Source organism: Oenanthe melanoleuca, chromosome 12 (genome assembly GCF_029582105.1).
Source record: "Oenanthe melanoleuca isolate GR-GAL-2019-014 chromosome 12, OMel1.0, whole genome shotgun sequence".
Classification (NCBI taxonomy): domain Eukaryota; kingdom Metazoa; phylum Chordata; class Aves; order Passeriformes; family Muscicapidae; genus Oenanthe; species Oenanthe melanoleuca.
The window spans coordinates 8,408,979-8,431,600 of record NC_079346.1 but is presented as its reverse complement, the minus strand read 5'-3'; the positions used below and the strand labels follow the sequence as shown (position 1 = coordinate 8,431,600).

The window sequence follows — 22,622 nt, the reverse complement described above, 5'->3', positions numbered from 1 at the left end:
TTGTAGTTTTCCTTTATATTTTTGAATCAACTGTAGTGCCAATTTCCTCATTCTTGGTGATTGCATATTGACAAACTGCTATAAAGCAGGATGTCACAATGGCTCTTCATTTCCATTTTGGTTCTTCCTCCCTTGGGACAGCATATTGTTTTCTGCTTCCTATTGAGAAAACTGTGTTCCACAGAAGAAATAAAAAAACCAACCACAAATATTTTTGTGTTATTTTTCCTGGTGAGGCTCCAGTAAACACTTATTTCTGTGGCAACACTTGTGCTAATTATGATAGTTCAGGAAGAATTGCTTCCTCAAGGACATCTGTAGTGAAGGAGCTGGTCAGTCTCTGGTTGTCACAGGTATGGGGGGTACCCATTCTGAGAGATGTCTCCTGTACAGCCCTGGAATGAAAATTCTGAGTTGCTTCTGTTTGAAGACATATTTTTATTTTTTTGGACAGTAATTTTTCAGAAACAGTTTTTAATGTTATCAGTGTTCCTGATTAAAATTTGTAAGACTCAAAGGGTTTTCAGGTTAATAAATTATGAAAGATGGCTTATTAGAATAAATTAGCGTTTAGTCTTCGGTCTTTTGTACCTTTGGGGAGGAGTGAGGGAAAGATTCCATGTGTATTTTTGTTACAAAATGCTAAAAATTAATGCTATTCAGAGTGCTGATATTTGGAGACCAATTTCAGTAGTGTTAAGCATCAGTGGATACAATATTTTTAATTCTAATCTTGAGATGGTATAACTTTATGATAAAAAGCTGTAAACACCATTGGTATTTTTTATATGCATCTCTTAAATCCCTATGAAATAATTTTCATTTCTTACTGCTGAAAACATGTAATTATTAACTGCTTTACCATTTTTTTCATAGCACTATGAAATAATGTAACTTTGCATGATATGTACTGATTTTTCTAGTGGTTTTAACTTTTCTGAACTTTTCATAGCTGGAAGTTCTGCAGTGTATAATATGTTGTGAAGCACTGTGTGACTTGGAGAGTTGTATCCTAGAAGTTCTGCTCCTAAAAATCAGTTCATTTGGAAGCTGAACCATGCAGCACTTGCCACCTGCTGCAGCTCAGTTTGGTCAAGGAATTTTTTATCATTACATCCAAATATTGTCAGAATGGATGTTATTTGTCCAAGCCTCTTGCTGAGGCTTTGGACATCCATAAGCAGATTTTGGCACAGTGCTCAGAAACCTGGCTCAGTGGTGAATTTGTGGTTGGACTCAATCAATTATCTTAAAGGTCTTTTCCAACCTAAGTGAGTCTATAAAAGAGAATTTTCCCTGATCTGGATAGAATACATTGATATTTTTTACTATTATCCCTTCTTAGGATACAGAACATATGTCTTCACCCTTCCTCTTTCCCAGAAGTCCTCTTCCTGTGAAAGTGCACAAGATGCAATTACTGGAAGTGTGTGTGGGGAGCTGTCTTGTCAAAATACGTTTTCACATGGAGTTGATTCTTTTTACAGCTATATGTTGTAAGTAACTGTTGAATGTTGATATAATGTTGTTAGAAGTGCAAATCTGAAGGAGGAAAAGCTATAAAACACTTTACTTTGAGGTGCAGTACAGAAGTTGGTTTTGCTCATTAATTTGGTTGTGTACCACAAACTAAAGATTGACCAGATTAGAAGATTAAACAGTTTTAAATTTTAAAACATACATATTTATAATCCACTCAAATTTATTTATACTACATTTACTGAAAGGAGCTATAACCAAATTATATCTGAATGAAACAAGGTTTACTTGTCAATTATTGGTGAATGTATTGTACGTGCAATGAAGTAGTACTTCATGTTCTATGCTCATAATATCACAAAATTGCCCGAGATGTTAGTGATGCTTCTGTAGAAGCCCTCATACTCTGTGTACATTGACCCTGATCAGTTTGTGTCACCCCTCAGTCCTCTGGCTGCCACCCTCCTGCAGAGCTCAGGCTGTGCTGGCTGCTGGAGAGGCGTGGAGGCACTGGGTGCAATTCACATTTTGTTCTTGCCAGAAAAACACCAGACAAGAAAATGGTCATGAATTGTACAGTCAGTTGTGCTCACATGGAGGATCCTGCACCTTAGAGATGAGGGAAAGCAAGGCAGAACACCTGGTGTCCAGTATTGTGACTTTGAAGCTCCTACTACAGCATAAAATCCTGCAAATCCAGTGTAGCTCCTCTATCACTACTGTAGATAAATTTGTATATAGCAAGGACACAAATTGTGGGTTGGTGTGGGGGTTTTGGTGTGTTGGTTTTTGTTTTGCCTCTTTCATTTTTTTTTTTAACTGAAAAGCAGATCCCTTCAGTCCCAAGTATATGTAGAACTTCTTATGAACAAGTGATCAATGTTTTCTGCTTTGGGTTATTAAAAAATGTGGTGTGATGTATTATACCAGTTTTTTTAACATATCACATATGGGAACAGTAGTTCTTTGAATAAATTTTTTATAATTTCACAGATCAACAACACATCGTCAGCCTTTTTTAAGCACTTAATAAAAAAACCCCAAAACTGTAAAAACCAGACTTCCAGAAGAATTGAGGCAGCTTTTAAATTCGTTGATCTTTTGAGAAAAAGGTCATTTACAAATCGTTCAGGCAAGAATGAGTCTTCAGAGGTGATTACTTGTGCAGGATAGAGTGCTGCATCCTAGAGGAGTAGTAGCTGATCAGCTGTAAGTGATGCCTTTTGTCACAATGGCTAAGCTGGCTGATACTCCTGCTGAGGTTTGTCCAGGATGTGGATGCTCCTTGACTTTTATGTGGCTTTATTAGAATGAGAACTAGTTTGGTATACTGTAGTAGTGTCAACACAGAACATTTTTAAAAATGCCCAAGAAAGTGCTCAGTTTGCATTTACAAAGATGTGCCCATAATAAGAACACGTAAAAGCTCAGGCTGTTTCTCAGCCTTGCTTTTCCTGCCTTTCTCCCCTTAAAAAAACCCAGCCAACAAATTAAACCACAGCATCCCAAAATCTGTGCAGTGCCTATGTCAGAACTTACAGTTATCTACCTGGATGCCTGAAACTAGATGCATCTACCTGCAGATGAATTGTACTTCTATTTGCCTTCTGGCCATTGGAACTTAAACTTGAAGCAAAGCATGAATTCTAATGAGCTGTTCAACATCTTTGTGGAATTACAGAATGATTGAGTTTGGAAGGTGCCTCTGGAGGTCATCTTCCCTCACTCTTTTGTGAAGCTGGACTGCCTATAGTGATTGCCTAGGACTACACCCAGATTGCTTTTAAATATCTCAGAGGATGGAGACTCCAGAACTTCTCTGGGCAATTTATTTGTGCCGGTGTATGGTGAATGTCACAGTAAAAAAGTGCCTCATCAAGTTCAGGTGGACCCTTTCTGTGTTTGACTTTATGGCCATTGGCTCTTGTCCTGTGACTGAGTGCCAGTGAGGAGAAGCTGCCTCTGTTGTCCTTCAGTGCCCTTCAGGTTTTGATAAGAACTCCTCTGAGCCTTATCTTCTTTAGGCTAACATCACAGGTCTTTCAGCCTGTCCTCACACAGGAGATACTCCAGGTCCCCCATCATCTTTATGGCCCTTTGCTGGACTCTGTCCGGTATGTCTGTGGGTCTTTTGGTACTGGGCAGCCTGGAACTGGGCAGGGAGCTCCTCCAGGTGTGACTTTATTAGGGCTGAGTAGGAGGGAAGGACCATCTCCCTGGACATAGCCAAAGCTGTCCAGAATACCCTAGAACCAGCGTGCCTTGCCAGGCACATACAAATGTGCTTTTGCCTTGAGTTAAATGTGGATGTGTGAGATTAAGCTCTGAATCAGCTTGAAGTGACACTTGATTGAAATTCCTTGTGCTCTTTTATTAAGATCAAATCAGATGACAGCACAACCTATTGCAGTTTTGTCTTATGTAAAAACACAGTATGTTTCATCATTCAAATGTCAGCAGGAATTGGTAATGAAATGTGAAGTGACCCAGGCAAAGAGCTGTGGGCTTTTATGTGCCTATTTTACCTGTAGGATGCTATTCTTAAATTCTACCTAGATACCTATAATTAAGCAATCCTGAACTCAGGTTGACCTGGCAGGTATAGCTGTGTAACATGCCTGCTGGGTGTGTGAAACACCAGGCTCTCTCCATATTGCAGGTTGTTTCTGTTAAGCTTCAAATCTCCTGTTTCATAATTTTCTTCTAAATTGCTCTTTTGTAGAAATGGTTCAGTTATAGTTGTTTCATACTGCAACACCAGATACACCTGACTGTGATAGTGACTCCAGCCTGTTTTTTCTGAGGCTAAACAGCTCAGAGGCAAAAGGAAAAGCTTCTTAGGCATCTCATCCGTCACTGCCCATGTTAATTTTTCCTTTCTTTCGTAGTCCAAACTTGAGCAGACCAGCTGCACATCGCTGATGAAAAAGGTTAAGACCAGCCCTTTTTTGCCTTGGCATTGACACACATTGGAAGTGATGCTACAGTCAGTGGTCAGTGATGTTTGTTATGCTGTCAGGTTTGGGACTGAAACCTAGCTCTGCCTTCTGTTTCTTTACTTTTCTACCCTTCCGTCATAACATGTTCTGAAATGGTGGCAGATCTGCAAGTGCAAGCTTGAGATTGAGCATGTATATATGCCCTGAACTTGAACAATTGGGTCTTCCCCTTCTGTGTAATTCCCTTATCTGTGTTGGGAGCTGCACTGAAGCTAAGAGGATCCAGTAATCCAATTAGTCTGTCAGAGGAGGGCACTGGATCATGATGACTCTGTTCTGATGATGCCTCTGCTTCTGTAATTATTTTTGTGGTGGCATAACTGTGTACCTTAATGGCTTGTGGTCTTGAATTTTGGTTTGATTTGTGTTATTTCTACAGTATGGTGGCAAAGGTGGTGGAATATAAATTCCCTAAGGAAATGTGTATTTCATGAAAAGCAAGTGTTGCTGTTCTTAGAGTTCGTTTGTCATTCTTGAATACTGATTAGACTGAAATTTCTTGCAAGGTATCTAAGATCAGCTAAGGTATCTAAGATCAGTGCAACAAACAGTTGCTTGTATTGGACAGTTGGTTTGTGTGTACATACCTGCACGCACACACACACACATGCAATTTTCTCTCTGTAGATTGCTGCTCACTGCCCCATTTGTCAGAAACTTAGAGCAGAGTACAAGCAGAAAATACGCAGGGAAAATGTAATTTTGTGTTACCATGGTTTGGCAAGAATTTGAAGCAAATGATAATGCCGTTGACTCAGGGTTGGATTTTTTTTTTTTAAATTCCAAGAAAAGGTAACTATATTGTTCATTCCAGAATAATTAGTCTGACATTGTAGGAAAAGTATCTTAATTCACTGAGTGCACCTGTTAGTTGAATTTTTATTCAGGTGCTCTTATGTCCTTAGCAATGTTTGAGTTTTAGATTTTTATAAATGCTTTGAGTTTCATTACACCATTTTGGTTGCACTAAAGTTCAGTTATTGTCCCATTTTGTGTACAAGTTAAATTTGCTTAAGTATCTATCATGGTGAAAGGTATGAGTGTTGTATCAGTTTGTTCTCTCTTTGAAAATTATTGCTGAATATGAACCATACTTTGCTTATAAGCAATTTAGGGTGCTAGTAAATGATACTGGTTATGGATATGATAGTCAATATTTGATTTCTCAAGATAGCTTTTATATCCTGATACTGCATTATTTAAAGACACTATCAGTCTCAGTAGGACTCTATGCTGAGCCTGCCAAGCAGCTGCCAAGTGCAGATAGCCAACATTTACATTCAGTGTTGTGTGATGGTAGCTGTGACATGATTCCAATTAAAAGCTTGGTCTGCACACTGCAGATGTCTTCTGAATATTAATGTGCACTACAGACAGAGCAGATGGAATCTCTTTAAAATACAATGCAGTGAATGTAAAATTAAGGTTGTGTTTCTGGTGAAAACTAATAGGCAGTCAAAATTTTTCTTTTTTCTTTGTTTTTCATTGCTAATCCACAAGAATATCTGTGCATCATCATCATATTTCTTTACATATAGGAGGAAATCAACTCTTCATTATGCATTCAAATAAAAATACAGCATTATGCCGTATTGAATTTTTCTCAAATGCCAGATGTACCTAGAAAAATATTAGGAACACATGCAACATTTACTGTGCCTTAAAATATGCCTCTACCTAGAGGACAGATAATATATAATATACAGTTGAAATATAGGATGTCTATGAGTTATTTAGGAGATGTTCGTTGGAAAAGACTCTGTAAAAGTATGTACAGGTGTGTGTGTATTTAACTGGGGTTTGGAGGTGTTCTGTGCAGTGTATTAGGAAAAATCCATCCTGCACAGATAGGGTAGAACAAAACTGGGGAATGTAGAGAATGACAAGAGCATAAGTGGTGCACTGCAACCCATAAATATGTCAGAAGAGAGCAGCAATCCAGCTGGGAAAGTGTGTATTGGCTGCTGAAGTATTTACTGTGCTTCTGTGGCAGTCCACAGGAAGTAAAGCCTTGGTAGTAGGAATAGGTTAAAGGCCTTAAAAACAAACAGGGTAAGTGTGGTATCGAAACTGAAAGTAGAAGAGTTTCTGTGGGAGTGAGAATTGTAACTGTCCTCTTTGCAGCTGCGTTTGTCTTCTCCAGGGCAGAGTGGAGGTGTGTGAAAGGAGTCTACAGGGGGAAGAGGTTACAGAAAAGGCAGTGACAGGAGGTGTGAAATACATGGAGCAAGTGCACTGCCTCACTTGTGCCATTACCATAGTGGTGACATGCTTGTCTTCCACTCTTTTCAAACTTAATTTTACATCTGCTTATACCTGAGGCTGTATAGACACTAAAGCCAGTGCCAGTGATAACATTTTCCACTTCATCCCTATTACCTTACGAAGATTCCCCCCAGATCTGCATCTGGATTTTATTTGTCTGTTATAGTTATTTTGCCTGGCTAGTACTTCTCTCAGACTTACTGGCCATGCTGTTAAGCAAAAGTTCCTGACATCATTGATGGTATTTATTTGATACATTCCCACTTTCAGATAGGTTGGTGCTGTGCTATTCCTGAGGATAATACTAATTTGGTAAGAGCGTTTTTAAAATCTAGACCACATTGGAACTGAGAACAGAGTTGTGCATGAGGTTTGGGAGAGGACAGCACTGTCAGTGTGAGAAAGATGTGTCTGGAGCTTGCTGAAGCTGATTTTGATGGTGATGTCTCAGACTGCTGATGTGGGGACCATGTCACTTAGGGAGGAATTCAGGAGTTGCCTGGTGAGTCTAACCTCATGTTGTGGGACGCCTCTAGTGGGTTGTTGCTCTTGTTACTTTTTACAATGTTTAATGCATTCAGATGTTCAGAATAATGGTGGGACTTCTAATTAGCCTTCTGAAAATGGAAAAACACACGTCCCCTTGACTGATTCCAGTGGCAGATCAGGATTGATTGAGACTGTTCCCATTGGAGCAATGACTTATGTACATTGGACTTTTACTTAGCAGTGGCTTTGTGCTGTGATGGAATGCAAACTTAATAATGGTGAAATGTATAAACAATTCACTCAGGTTTATTGTTTTTTTTTTTTTTTTCCTTGTTCACATATTTTAGCTTACTCAGATTGCATTCACCTGTATACTATTCATTATTTTGTAGAAAGAGATTTATGCAAGAGGCGCAGTTGGAAATAATAAAAATAGACTGATGTGCTAGATATAGTTAAATGACGTTTTTTATGACTCATTTAGGAATTATCTCCAGAATTTCCAAATATGTTTGGTGGAACTCAGCTTTCCAAATAACCCGAAAGAGGTTTAAGTGTTGTTAGTTTGTAACATACAGAACAATGACTGCACCTGCAGCTAGGCACAGGATAAAAATCTGATCAAAAATCTTCGGTGTTTGATGTTTTAAAAGGTATGAGGATGTGGAGTTAAGTCTTAGAAACCAAAACCATAGTAAAAAAACAACTGAAATACAGAAAGTGTTGTTTTAAAAGATCCGTGTTTGTCAGAGCTGTATGTTGCTTTAAACAGCACTTCTGAAGTTTCTAATGAAAAGATTTCAGACTAAATTTGTCTTCACTATGTTTCAAAAACCATAAGTACCTTGAGGTATTAATCCTCCTGCCTCATCCGTCTCTGATCTCTGGTGGATCAGGAGACTAATTAAATAAAGAGATGAGGTTGGAAAGCAGAACTGGTAACATAAGAAGGGTTAGAGTCCTTTTCCAAGAGTCTTGGAAAAGGAGGAGGTTTTCTGTTCTCTGCCACTGCATCTGGTCATGGGGGTAAGTTGCCCACGATTCTTACTGATTGGGGAATGCCTCATGGTTCCCTAGATAAGATGCCACTATCTTTTTCTGTATAAAGAATTTATTTAAGGAAACTTGTAGTTATTTCTTCTTGATGTGATGTTTCTGTTTCTCTGTAGTCTCATTCTCATTTCTGGCCCTTTCTGGCTTTTCCATTGTCAAACAGTCCCAGTGAAAGTACATTCAAATATGTTTAGTATCTTTTCTTTTTATAATCTGCTTAATGTTGGGTTTGTAAGCTTAATGTTTCTGGATATTACCAATGTGACTCCTTAGCTTCCCTCTCTCTGAAATGTCTTCTTCTCTAAGCCTACTCCTAAAGCCCAAGCAAATTTCCCTTTCAGTTGCTTTGCTGTTACCTTCGAGTGTCTGCCTCTTCTGACAGTGCTTTGAAGATTTGTCAGCTGCTTCTTAACTTTCCTGTTTTTTTTGCAGCATCCTTCTTTCTCTGTGCAGTGATTTGTCTTCCTAATACTTGAAAACATTCCCAAGTCTTTCATTTCAGTCCCTGACAATCTCTGTTGTAGTATCAGTGTATGGTTATATCTAATCACTGTGAAATGCATCCTTTTAGCTGAGATTGTACCTCAGCACGGGGAGTTTTTCCAGTTTGTCTGTAAAGCACGTGCGTGCCTTGTTACTATCTCTTTGATCTTCATAATATAGATTATGCTCATAAAAAATCAACACAAAAAAAAAAAAAAAAAAAAAAAAGTGCTGTGTTTGGCTTGATCTTAGATGTGTCAGCGAGAAATAGGAGAGGGCTGTGTGGGTCATTCCATTGCAATGTCAGATAATGTGAGGTGCTGCTTGATAAGTATTTGTTCTCCTGTGCTTAGGCTGTATGAGCTCCTGAATTCTGAGAGCAGGCTTATGGTGTTTTTTTTTTTTTTTTTTTTTTTTTTTTTTTTTTTTTTTTTTTTTTGTGAGAATGAATATCTGCTGAGAAATGTAATGAAAATAGTACCGTGCATGACTGTTCAGGTTCAGTTATGGAAAGGGAGTATTGAAATAATGATACATTGGAAAAAAAGATCTTAGACTTCAAACAAAGCTCTGAAGGCCTTAGTCAAGAAGTGCCATCATAATGAGAGATTCACTCAGATTCCTTTCAGTTAGTCAAGAGATGATTTTTTTTTAAATTATCAGCTGTTTAAAGTTCGTCCATTCCAGAGTGCATATTCATTTTTCTACTGCACTTAAAAACCAAAAAAGAGCCAACTCAAAATAGCACAACTGTTTTAACTTCATAAACATCTTTCTTTCACTGACATAAATGCTTTGCTTGTTGACTCAACTTTTCCCGGAGTTTATTACATTCTTTCTATCAGAGGGGCTTTAAAAAAACTTGGAAAGCAAGGGTCAGAGACTCTTCCAAAATGAAGCTTTCAGACAGTGTTTCTCCATTTGGTGTTAGTAATTTTTAAATACAAATTTAAAAAATCAATTAAATTTGAAACCAGGATGTGTTGTGACTTTGTTTTTATGTTTTATTCTCTTGCTATTGATGACAGCTATTTTTCAATACTGAGAAATAACAAGGTGTCTGTCTCTGTTATTTCTACAGCAGCAGACAGGAAAACAATAGTTTAGTAGCAATGTAATGTTTTTATTGTTTTCCAACTTAATAGATGTAAAAATCTCTTACAGAAAAGCAAAGCCTGTGTATGCCAAATTGTGGATCATGGTTTCCACTTTTCTGCCTTTTTATTTTTTTTGATGTTCTATGCTCCCTCTGTTCTCTGAAAACTCACTTCTTCCCTAGTGTTCCCTGACCTTTTGTCTTCCTCCAAATGTCTGGCATGCTTCAGCTGACACCATCAGGGTCTCTCCTGCCTGTCTGACTGGGTTCTGAGTTTCCATCCTCTATGGAGGGTGGATGGGCAGAGGAATAGAAGGAAAAATAAAAGAGTGTCTGTAAAACTCTGATGTGTTTTTTTACTTTTCTGAGAAAAGTCTTGAGGAGAACTCTTGGGTTCCAGAGCTGCCTCTGAAAAAATCTAAGTAGTTTGTAGCCCTACCTTTGGCCCCCACCTTATGAAGCAAAGATGTGGAAGGGGTAAGTGAGAATTTGCCACTATCCAGTAAGGACATCATGAAGGAAATCATGGATACACAACAATCACAGGGAACTCTGTTACAGGTTTACTTACTTTGAAAAAAAATGTTCAGATTGGTATTTGTTGAAGTGTAGTTTCATATCTGATGATGAAAGTTCTTTCTGGTCTAGTATTACTTTTTAATTGCCAGGAATCCTAAAAAGCTGATACTTGAATCTATGAGTTTTCTCAGAGTTGTGATGGTTCCTATTTATGTAAGTCCATTAACATCTTGGTGTGTAGAAAAACAGTTTGACAGCTGTAGTCTGGCACTTCCTTATCGTAACTTGATACAACATTCCACAGAGACAGTCACGCCTCAGATTTATACTTCACTCTGCTTCTGGTGTTTCAGCTCTAAGGGTTTATAGTGTCAACTCATGTGTTGTTTGGTTAAACTTAATTGACTTGTTAAATTAGAACAGTTTACATTCTGTTGCTCTTTTTGTCTCTCTTCACATAGGATGATTTAGTGCCATGATTCAATGGGATAGTACTCAGTAAATCACTGATTTATTGTGCTACTTGGTATTTTGTGCCTATGCTCTTTGAACTCTGAGTACTTTACTAAGGTTATGCCACCTAGTATGAGCTTTGCTCCATCTTTTATCAGGAAACCTTCAAAAAGTGCTGATTAGAGTTACACAAAAGGTCTGTGTTAAATATTTGTGTGCACAACAGCTTAACTTAGTATGCTGCTATAAATTGTACTCAGAATCACATATAGTCATGTTGAGATTTTTTTACTCTAGTTGAAATTAGGAAATGTTCACAGATCGTAGTAAAAAGCAAAGTGCCTGTGAAGAAAGAGAAATAAGTTTTCAAGGTACATCTAGTGCAGAGCAGTAACGCCTAATACTCTACTGTCATGCTTGGAGTGCTAGTCATTTGTTGTCCCTGAGTTTTTTTCCTGTGACCCTGAATTGAATTGGTCTTTTGAGTTTTGTCTTTTTCTATAAGAATTTAATGTTCTTAGGATGTGTAAGAATTGGGTAGCTGTAGCTGGGAGAATGGTGGTTGTACTTCTGTTCATTTCAGGCTTGTGAATAGTGTAGAAAAACAGCTATCCCTGTTATGGTAGTAGTGTACATTTAAAAAAGCTTGATGGGTTTTTTTATCAGTCAGTTTTCAAAGTCACTGACAGAGAAGGGAGCCCACACACTGTAGGAAAAGTGTGCTTTTAGGTCTGGTTGTAAAGAGTGGTTTTACTGTCACTTGTTTGCATTAAATACTGTAATTCTTGGTTTGGTTTGAAAATGGTAAAAAAAGTGATAATATCTGTGTCCATTTTTCAACTATGGCGCTGTATTTTATGCCTGCTTATAACCACAGTCAGAACTCTTGTAAGTTAAACATAGTGAGTCACAATCGAGCATCAGATATTTCAGAGTAAACTGAAGAATATTAGAGAAATTCCTGTTTTGTCACTTTTGGAAAGTATTAAAAAAAATTAAAATCCCTCATTTACACCTGTAATTTTTCAAATGAAAACCCAATGAAATGGAGCTACTGGCAAGTGGCAGTATAGTTAGTAGCAGCCACTAACTGCATGGCACTAGTGCTGTTTGATGTAGGGTACATTTTTGAATTTAAGTAATGGAATGTGCCATATTGGTCTATTTATGCAATTTATTAAAATATTTTTAATTAAATAAATGTAATGACTTACCTTTACTTTGAGGAAGAAAGATTTTTCAGGCTGAAGCAGCCTGTTAAGTTCCTATCTAGTGCTTACTTCAGTCTGTGCCCGATCACATTATGGAAAACATGTACATGTTGAGCAGAAATTCCTAATTTTTCTTGAACAGTGGAGTAGGATCATTGTCCTGAGTCAGTTCTGGCAAGACTGTGGAATGCACAGCTTGATCTGCCTTTCCAGTGCCAGAATCACTTGCCTTTGGCTGCCAGGGAGGAAATTGTGCCGTTTTGCTCTCTTCTGGTACAATGGTTTAATTTACCTCAGTTTTTGTTGTGTTTACCCAATTACTGTGTCTTGGTTCCCATGAGCCAAGTAAAAGCAGGAGCTGTGCCAAAGGTATGAAACATTTTGAACTTGGATATTGCTGCACCTGAGGTTTTGACATAATGGAGAGTTTACAATGCAATCATCTCACAACGAAATCTTTTAATCTCATTATGGTTTTTGCAATTAACGTATAATAACATTCATGTCATTACCAGAGACATGGCCCATTGTTCAAACTGAGCTGTGGCCCATTGGTGTGTGGCAGGGGGGAGTTCTAACTGGAGATTAAAAAAAAAATAAAAATTGTTTCATCTTTCAAAGCAGCACTTTAGTGTTTTGTAGATCCCAGGTCTCTGGGTGGTACCAGGTCCATGTGCTGGATTCACTGGATTCCTGTCACAGGCAGAGTTGTGCTCTAAGGTCTGCTTTGGTGTGGGAGTTTGTTATTGCTGTGTCCATCACTATTGCTTTAAATTAGGTGCCCTGTAGTGCTCAGTCTAGGAAATAGGCTGTGTTAACAGTAAATGTATTATTCCCTTCTGCCCCATCTAATTTTTTGGAATCTGTCCACAGACCAATTTAGGTGTATGTGGGACCTTCAGGACTTGTTTTTCTTAGCAGTGCTCAATGCCAGGCTTTTTCTTCATGTACTTCTAATGGCAAAACACAAGGGTACCATAGGATAGGAGTGGCAGTACTGTACTGACTGTGCAATGCTGAAAATAGTCATAAGCAAAGAGAGCTTTTCATTAGTAAGCCAGAAGGAAAAAAAATTCCACTAATCTTCTCTACTAGGAAATGTCAGATTTTATCTCTTTAGCATAAAAACAGTCATCTGACAACACATAAAGTAGATTTTATACATGTTAGAACTGTCACTGGTGTAAGAGATGCAAACTATCATTTTAATCTTAAAAGCTTTGTGGAGGCAGAATAGTAGTACTCTCTTAACTGCCCTTAAAAGGTTATGTGTTTTTCTCATTTTTAACACTGGAAAACTTGATGCAGTTTTGATGACACTGAACCCTGCTACAGGAAAAAATAATCAAGATTCTAAAAGAAGTCATCGTTGGATTTTTTTCTCTGTTGCCCAAAGTATGCCAGAGTGTTTTGTAGTATATTAATCCTGTTCAAATGAAAATTTTATTCTTAAATATGAGCAAGAAATGGGTGTAGAAATCATGAGGTGGAGAAGAAATTCTGTATGTGCAAGATAGAGGCTGAAATAATGTATTTACTCACTAATGGCGTTGATTAAAAGTGTCTGAATTCGTACATGAGATTAGTTCAACATTTACTTAAAACTATTATGACCTTGTTGAGGTGCTTGTACAGCAAACTTATCAAATTATGTTTTTAATTTAGTATTTTCTTTTGTAATAAATCACTTTGTAGTGGAAACAGAGCTAATTTATTTTGGTCCTCTAATTCTGCAAAACCTTAGAGGACTGGTAGGCATTTGACTGGGTTTCTGGATAAAAGCAGTGAGTTTTCCTGTTTCTTCAGGTCCAAATTGGCCAATTTTGATTAGTTACTCAGACTAGACATGAGATTGTACTGTTCTAGGGCAAATTACTGTCCAGAGCAGTTTTGTGTCACCACTGTATCCACAGGCAGACCCACGAGGAAAAGTTAAAAATGAGGCAAAATGTATGAACATGTTCAGATCAGATTAGGAGTTTGTTTAATAAACCTGAATGGATCTGTATCCCAATGCCTGTTTCCTTTAAGGTGAGATAAACTTCTTGCATCCACGGTGTCCTTTGGCAAGTGAGATACATCCTGCCCTTACTTGCAGGAAGGGTTGCTGCTGCTGTCATAAACTGCTTAAAGGTTTGAAGAGAAAGTTGCTTGAATTCTCAGGTTTGTTATTCAGTGTTTTTGAACCTCTTGAAGCTTGATGCATGAAACACTGTGTCAGTGTTACTTTTATAAGGATTACGTCATATTCTAGAAGTTTAGATCTAAATTGTAAAATTCAATGTAATTTTGCTTTTAATCCTGAGCTTCTTTTAAGGCTGAGCATTGTCTGCCTGTTGATAGATTTGGCTGAAAACTGTGGGATTAGCCTGATTATTCTTTTCCCCTCCAACCTCTTCTGATTTCCTTTCTTTTTTAAAAAAAATCCACAATAATAATTTTGATTTTTTTTTTTTTTTTTGTGGTATTGTTCTCAGTTTTGTGTTTTTGTATAGGTTCAGGGTGGTTGTAAGTGCTCTGATCTGTTCTGTCTTTGCTAAGAAATCATTGTTCTGCATTCTGGTGGTGCTGAGATACTCAAACGTTTCTAAGAAATGATGGGGTCATTAAGATTTTCATGGCAGGTGTTTAATAGATGTCTCTGTGATGCATGTGCTTTGATGGGGTATAAGGTCTCCTCTAATTCTTAAATATTTAAAGAATGGGATAGAAAGCCTACAGGTTGTATCAGGAAAGGTAGAATTACCTGTTGAAGGGAAGAAGAGAGGGAAAACATGAAGCACTCAGAATAGATTGGCGTTGGTTGTTAGAGGTGAAGGAGAATATAGAGTGCTTTGATTTTGTTCTGGGTGAAGCTTTACAGGCTGATTTCTCTTTTTTTTTGTTTGTTTTGTTTTGAGACTGAAGCAACTCTCAAAGATGGTACCTTGGTTATGGTGAAAGGGGGAAAGGTGCTGCTTGCTGAAGGTTGATGTAATGTTGAAGTATGTGTGATGGTGGAAGTCAGGCAGCTCATCCCAATCCAAAGTTCAAGTACCTTGTAAAGCTACAGCACGAACAAAGAAGCAATGGATCCTTCATCCCAGCCTTTTCCAATTTCAGTGTGTGCCTTGGTGTGAGACAGCCTTGTATATACTTATAATAATAAGTAAATGAGGCTGCTAGATGATGATAGATTAGGATTGGATAATTTGTGTAGAGGTATATTTTTTCAGAATTAGTTAAAAGAAAAAGAAAAAAACAACACAGAACTACTTACCATCCATCTTAGCATGTAATGGCCTTCGGGAATATGAAGTTTAATTTGGACTGAATGTTTACTGGCTGGCAAGTAAATGGATGAAAGCTTTATACTGAAGCATTTTAAAAAGAGATTTGTATGGGGTTTGTGTACTAAAAGTATATAATGATTATTCAATTAATTCATTATACTTTGTAATAATAAATACAAATATGTAATTTTTATTTATTTTTCTTTTTTTTCCAGCTCCAGTTGTTAACCGATACAACAGAAGAGTATCAGGTATGGTTTGTTTTTAAGAGTTTAAAGTATCTGAAACAGTTTTGAAATGTGTATCTGATTAAAGGAATTACAAGGAATTAAAAATTACCTTTCTCTTTTTGCATTATTTCCTATAATTATTGCATTATTTTTGTTTGAAAAAATGAGAATTGTTTCTTAATTTGCTGTAGATGCCAATGGCTAACACATTTAGAGCAGTTAGAAAATAGAAATATGGGGGATGCTTCCATTTTGTCCTTGCTTGTGCAACTGATATTTATAGTTTTTGAATTAGTGGTTATTCACTTGCTCTAGAGACAGAGGCAATATTTATTTGTTTGTTTGTTTTCTATCTCAACCAATATGAAATGCTTTAATGAGAAACTGTTATTCCCAAAAAATTCCTTTGCAAGTTGACTTTAAAGAGTATAATGTGAACAAAAGGTTATGTGTAGATGAAAAGGTATTGCATTGTTTTTTCATTTGAGGTGCAGTGTGAGTTGCTTTGCACGTGGTACTTTTTTTTTCTTAAAATATTTTTCTAACAGTTAGCTTGTCTAGAAAGTTGTGATTCTGATTTGATAAATATTTTTAAGAAAATGCCTTTGTATTCAGTATTTTCTCTCTAGTTTTGAGTTCAAGTCTACTCAGTTTGTAATTCATGTAGATAATCTGACATGTTCTTGGATGTGTTAGTTCTGTTGGGGCATTGTTGATAATATATATTTTTGGTGTATAAATAAATGTAAGATAAATACATGTTTATGTGCAAAATGTCCTTATACTCATGTGGTTCATTTGCTTTTCTACTGGTTGCTTGGATATGATTAAGGATGTGATTGTGTATTTATGCCACTACAAACAAATAACTGAGTATAATGAGAATTTCATAACTCTCAAAAATTGACATTGAGATATGATTACATGATAAATCTAGGCAGGACAAAATTGAATCTTGAATGGTGGAGTTTGATGCTCTGATAGTAAATATTGAGAGTCATATATTGTAAAGTGTCTTAATTTGGAGAGGCCCAGGACACTTCAGTTTCTCTGCTAATTAAACTAATCCATCCTGGAACCTGCTGATAGAGAAAAATCTTAGAAATGAGGAGTGAATACATCTCAGATTTAAATTTAAATAAAGGCTGAGTTATTCCCAAAGTTAAAAAATTAAGCCTTAATCAGAAAGCATTTGTAATCTTTTTGACTTTGCAGTACTGAAATGCCATGTTGGTGATCACACAGTACTGAGCTGCTCTTCGTTAATAAACAAATTCTCTCATTTAGGGGTCTAAAGGTTAATGTGAACAACTAAAAGGCAAATGTAAAATTGAATTGCTATCTTGTGCAATTAGATTAAGGAGGACTTTAGTTGCTTAATAATGCTACTGCTTCAGGAAGAGCTAAAATAATTCAGAGTTTACAGTTCATATTAGAATTGTCATGGAGACAAGCAATAATAGAATATGTGTATATTACTACTGTTAAATACTATCCACAATTTAAAAAAAACAATTTTCTCTCTGTATACACTGTATAGGTCATGATCAGTGTGGGATTTGTTAAAATGCAAAGGCGATGCAAACACCATCCTCTGTACACACACAGATGCAGTTCTCCTCTTGGCAGGAGAAGTAGAGAAACTGCTGGTTTGGAGTTGGGGGGGTTGTTCAGTGGAGTGATTTTTATTTCACTCCGTATCTTCTGTTTCTGTCTAGACCTACACAGGAATGAGACTGGCTGAGCTCTGCTGGGTTACTGTGCTCAGCCCCCTGCCATCATAGGCAGCCACATTTTACAATCCCTTGCATAAAATCAGTGACTGATTTGCTGGGTTTGGTGCTCTGAATTTGGTTTGACTTGTGCATAAGGTTTTAAGCAAGTTTACATTCTGCAATTTTTGTAAGATAGCTTTTGTCTTTTTAAACCAACAAATAAAAGCAAACACCAAACCAATGTTGCCTTACAGATTACTCACCATAGTAGCTAAATGTTTCTGGATTTAACTAATAAAGTAAAGCAGAACAAACCATGGAGAATAAAAGCTGGCACATAGTTCTTTTTTGTAATTGCATTTAGTGGATTCTTTTGTGGTCTTCTCTTCAGAAGAGCTTTCTGCTAGTGCATCTTGAACCTTGTCACTCCAACCAATATTTCTGTGTTTCCAGTGCAGTATGTGTTTGTAAGGGGAGTGAAGAGCAGAGCTCAGTTGCTTGCTGCTGTCAACATTTACATGCACAAAATTGCAAATTTACAGAGAATTTAAAAGCTAACATGGGATGTATTAAAGAAAAATTCAAGCAAGAATTGTTCTTTTAAAGTATTTGGCTGCCTAGGGAATTGTCCCTGTTCACTAGGTCAAAAATAAAAGAAAAATATAATTTTAATTAAAGGAAAAGTTGATTAAGTGATTGTCTAGGTTACATGCAGTTTGTGATAGGCTATTAGCTGTTCTGGTAAACCATTCAACTACAGATGTATTCTTAGATGCTAACAAATGCTTATTATGCTCTCTTACACATAGCAGTTAGAGAATCTCTTTTTAGTTGCTTTATTAATTTATTAATATTAAACTTGGAGTTTTCTACTGGTTGGTTGTGATTAGCTGCCTCCAGATAACAGGGGAATCATGATTCCCTTGGTGCACTATTTCAAATTCTAGAGATACGCAAACCCATAGAATAAATCTGTTCAAATGATTACTAAATTTTCATTTAGGTGTTTATTTCCAGTTACAAAACATCCAAATGGTTTAGGCAAATACTACCAATGTTGTAAATATTTTGTTGTCATTCTTCAAGATTTACTCAAAATGGACTGTGCCAGAGGGTCATCCTGGAAGAGGGGAATTTATCTAATCATGTTCATGTAATTATTTATAGAAGTGCAGAGTGGTAGTGTTCTCGTGAGGAGAAACAGCCTTTTCCATGGAATGCTTGGAGGGAGAAGGGGAAATGAGAGCTTGATGTTCCACTAGAAATTAATCTGGTGAATAGTTGACTTGTGTGTAGCATGTTTGGTCATGTAACACGTTGAGATCCATAGTGTGCACACAAACAGTTGGTCAGCTCTAATTTGTATCTGAGCTGCTGGCTGACTTCATTAAAATAATCCTGTTTCTAAAATCATAAGCTATATCGGTGGTAGAAACTAAAATGGAAAAACAACCTCACTAATTTGAAAAACTCCTAGCTCTAGGGTGCCACAGGCTGTAATGCAATTTCAGTGCTAATACCCAGTAGAGCAGTTGTCTTTCTGCTGCTCTGACTTAGCAAAATCAGAGCCTTCTGCCAGTGTAACCTGTGTTACATGAATTGATGACTGATTCCCTTTGCCCAGGCTTGGATTGAATGGCCTGAAACCCTTAGAGATTCCTTCCTCCCAAGAATTGGACTGGGTTGAAATTCATGCTTGCTTCATTGCATTCCTTGATCTTCCTCCAAGCATAGAGGCTCCTGACAAACTTAATTATGTTGGTCACTTCATTTTCTATAGTGGAAGGCTGCAGAGCATGCCAGTATCTCTGCCTTTGGCTGGGGACTGACTACATGGCTCAGAGAGGGTTAGAAATCGGTCATTACTCCTTTCTCAATTATATCAGAGCTGTTTCAAAGCTAGATGAAGAGAGCTTTGATATTTGTTCCACTATAACAACTGGTACATAACACTGAGGAGAATTGTACTCCTGGCAGGATATGAATGAAAAGTTAATTGTGTTTTTGGGAGGAAGGGTGTGACGCCCACTAGAGTCTCTCTTGTGCATAGTTTCTCCTCTTTTAGTTTTAGCATATTTCAGAAAAGTTAAGTTTCTCAATAGATTTCTGTATTGCCATTTCCCATTTCTAGACACTTTTGATTCATTCCACAGAACACCCACTCTCCAGCAGACTTGCTGATTTCTCCTTGGGATAGGAAAATCTGGCAAAATGACACCCATACCATACATGTGTCACAAAAAGTTTTCATCTTTTTTCTGCAATTATTTCTGTTTATCTGAGTGATCTGGTATAATATATTTCTTTTGCATATGAGCCTTCATGAGCCTTTCTTTGGCCTCAGTGGGCTGAGATTACAGTTTTCACATTAAACAACTATAAACAGAATAATAGACCTATATAAGCTAGGGAAGCAATATATAATAGTTATTTCCTTAATAGTAACATGATTGTCAGGATCTGTGCCTGTTTTCATGTTAATATAAAAAATAATCAAATGAACAAGATTTGCCTAAGTTGGTCCCTTTGGTGGGGCAGCTTTCAGCAGAGACTCAGTGGAGTGAGAAGGATCAAGTCTGTTTCTGGAGCTGGGTGCTAAACCCTCCTCTAAGATGAGGTTGCTGAATAAGGTTTCACTTGTAGAGGTTAATTTGTTTAAATGTCACTGAATCCTGTTTTCATTCATTCATTCAGTCATGAGCGTTGTGTGGAACCCTGACAGTTGCCAGTGTCCGCAGCAGATGCTGGGTTCAGAATCAGTACTTTTGATGTTTCTTTTGTCTCTAGCAATCTGATGTGACACTATGGCTTGGTGTTGTGGAGTATTAAGTGGTTTTTTGGTTTTTTTTTTGTATTTGAGTAATTTTGTGTTTTTAATAATGTGTAAATCAATAATCCCTGACAGTTTCTGTCTTCTTCTTTCCTCATCACGTAAGCTTCCATAAGAGGCCTTGACTATTGGTTCTTCCAACTCACTGATTCTTCTCTATTTTGATGGTGGTGGGGACTCTTTACCTTGAACTCTCCATTAGTCTGGCTCCTGCCAAAGATGAGCAATCATATCATAATGTACATATGTTGCTAAAATCTGATATTCCTCTGTGCTTTCTAGTGCAATACTGCATATTCTTCACACCCTGGCAAGCTGAGATTCCAGGATATGATAATATTACACATAGTAAATTCCTTTTAGTAGCTTTTAGTGTTTTAAAATGACAGCTTTAACAAAAATAATTTTCTAGTAAAGCTTTTCTGTTAATTATTGCCACACAGCATGTTATTAGTATTTGATAAAAAATACTGTTTTGGGACCCTGTTAAATTAGGACATCTAAATGGTAGCAATGAAGCAAGAGGCAGCACTTCTCTTGGGGGGTTGTTTTGAGTATTTTCTCTTGGAAAATACTGTCTACTACTTCAGTGATAAAAATCTCAGCACTTGAAATCACCAAGGGAGGAAGACTGAGTGATTACTGACTTTGTGCTATTCTCTTTGCTGTATTTATCTGATTATCAGAGGTTGACTTGAAAACCATGATCTGGTTTCTTCTCTTGAACCTGTTTAATGAATTTCTATATTGATTATTCACCATCTTACAGCACTGATGGCATGATAAATGATAAGAGACTTCTGAGTTAAAAAATCCGCATTTTTACAAATGGCACAGTTTTCCTGTATCAACAACCTGAAGCTTCTATGATTTTTTGCTAGCCCTAATGATTGCAAAACTGATATCATAACTAGTGTGAAAAGAATTCATTTAAAAAAATGTTGATATGAGCAAAAGCCAAGCATGTGGGATGACAGATGAAAGTGGTGATAAATTGTGTGGGTGCTCTCCTGTAAGAAAGTGTCTGAATCATTATTCGTTAAACAAAAAAAGCTTGTTTTCTCTGTTTGCAATATTGGGACTTATTTAAAAATTCCTGGCATGTGATTGACATTCGGTGAATAATAAAAAGCTTATTTTTGGAAATTAATAGTCATGACTTCACAATTACTTGGATTTCACAGTGTTGTGAACAATTTTGCAGGATTTTTTTAATGACATAAAGAGAAATACAGCACTGTGAGCATCCTTACTTAAAATTTAAGTCAGTGCAATACCTGGTCAGAATAAATCTGATCCAGTCTGCTTAATGCATGAAAGTGGTACAGTGGCGTAGAATTAATTAATCCTTTGTCTTTTTATTTATTCTTTCTTAATAATAGTTCATGGCTAGAGTGTTACATAAAAATTAGAAGTTGTTTGTCCAAAGTCAAATGTTTTAACTGAATTTATCCCTTATGATTTGGGAGCATAAGTATAGCTATGCACATTTTAAAGCAAGTAATGCAGTATGGATTGGTTTTCCAAAAGTATTCAGGTAGCAAAGAGGTGCCAGTGATTAACTTCCATTAATTGTTTTTCATTAAAGACCTTTAAAAAGCCTACAGAAATGTTGGTCCATATCTTTGTATATGTAAATACTTTTGAAAATGTCAGCTTTCAGCTAATTGTTGAAATAAAATTTAATTCTCCCTTTCATAGGTTGGAATTTAGCTTTTCTCTTTCGTGTGATAGAGAATTTTTTTTTTCTTTTGGTTTGAGCTCAGGATGGCTTTAAATATGGGAATTAAAGCCCAAATGAAAATATTCCAATGTGGTTTGTTGGTCGAACACACCTGAGGAAATCTCAAAATGCCTGTCGTAATACAGGCTAAAAATGGCAGTTTTATATTTGATGCAAAACATGGTGCTGCTTAGGTCTTTAGACTGACCTCAGAATCAGATGTGATTTGCATTTTTCTTGTGAATATATAAGGCTGCACTTCATCCCTATTTTAATATAAAGTTTTAGACAAAGTCACAGATGTTGTGCTCCTATATTGAGTAATACACTGAATCAAGTTTAGGTTGCTGTAACTTCAGATTATATGTGAAATAGGTCAAATAGTCCATCCATGGAGAACAGAAAAGTTTAAACAGGCTTGATTTAAATATGAAAAAATGTACTTTCAGAAACTTTGCTTGATAGTTTTTAACACCAGAACACCTTGCTGATTCTGTGTGTAGCCCAAAACAACAGAAAACTTTATAAGAAAACTGAAGAGTTCACTATAGGGAATATAATGACAATATGAAAATTCACTACAGGAAATATTAAAGCAATTACAGGAACTGCTGTGAGCACTCACTTGAAGAGAGACGTGAATCAGGGCTCATGTGTGGATACCTGGCTGTCTGAAGCACTTATGTGATTTGGTGTGTTTTTCCCATGTCTCCAAAATTGGGAAAGACCCTAATTTTCTTAAGCTCACTAATCTTCTCTAATGAAAAAACACAAAACTGGTTGTAAGTAAGGCACACAAGTTCCA

The 22,622-nt window shown here is 36.8% G+C and overlaps 1 protein-coding gene across 1 annotated transcript in view; it reads left to right on the top strand.

The window, feature by feature from the left end:
* The window catches only part of PRKAR2A (protein kinase cAMP-dependent type II regulatory subunit alpha), a 60,085-nt gene that overhangs the window by 8,332 nt on the left and 29,131 nt on the right, over positions 1-22,622 (top strand). The window contains exon 2 of the mRNA XM_056501792.1: positions 15,535-15,570. Coding sequence (XP_056357767.1) covers positions 15,535-15,570 — 36 coding nt within the window. The remainder of the gene's footprint in view (positions 1-15,534; positions 15,571-22,622) is intronic.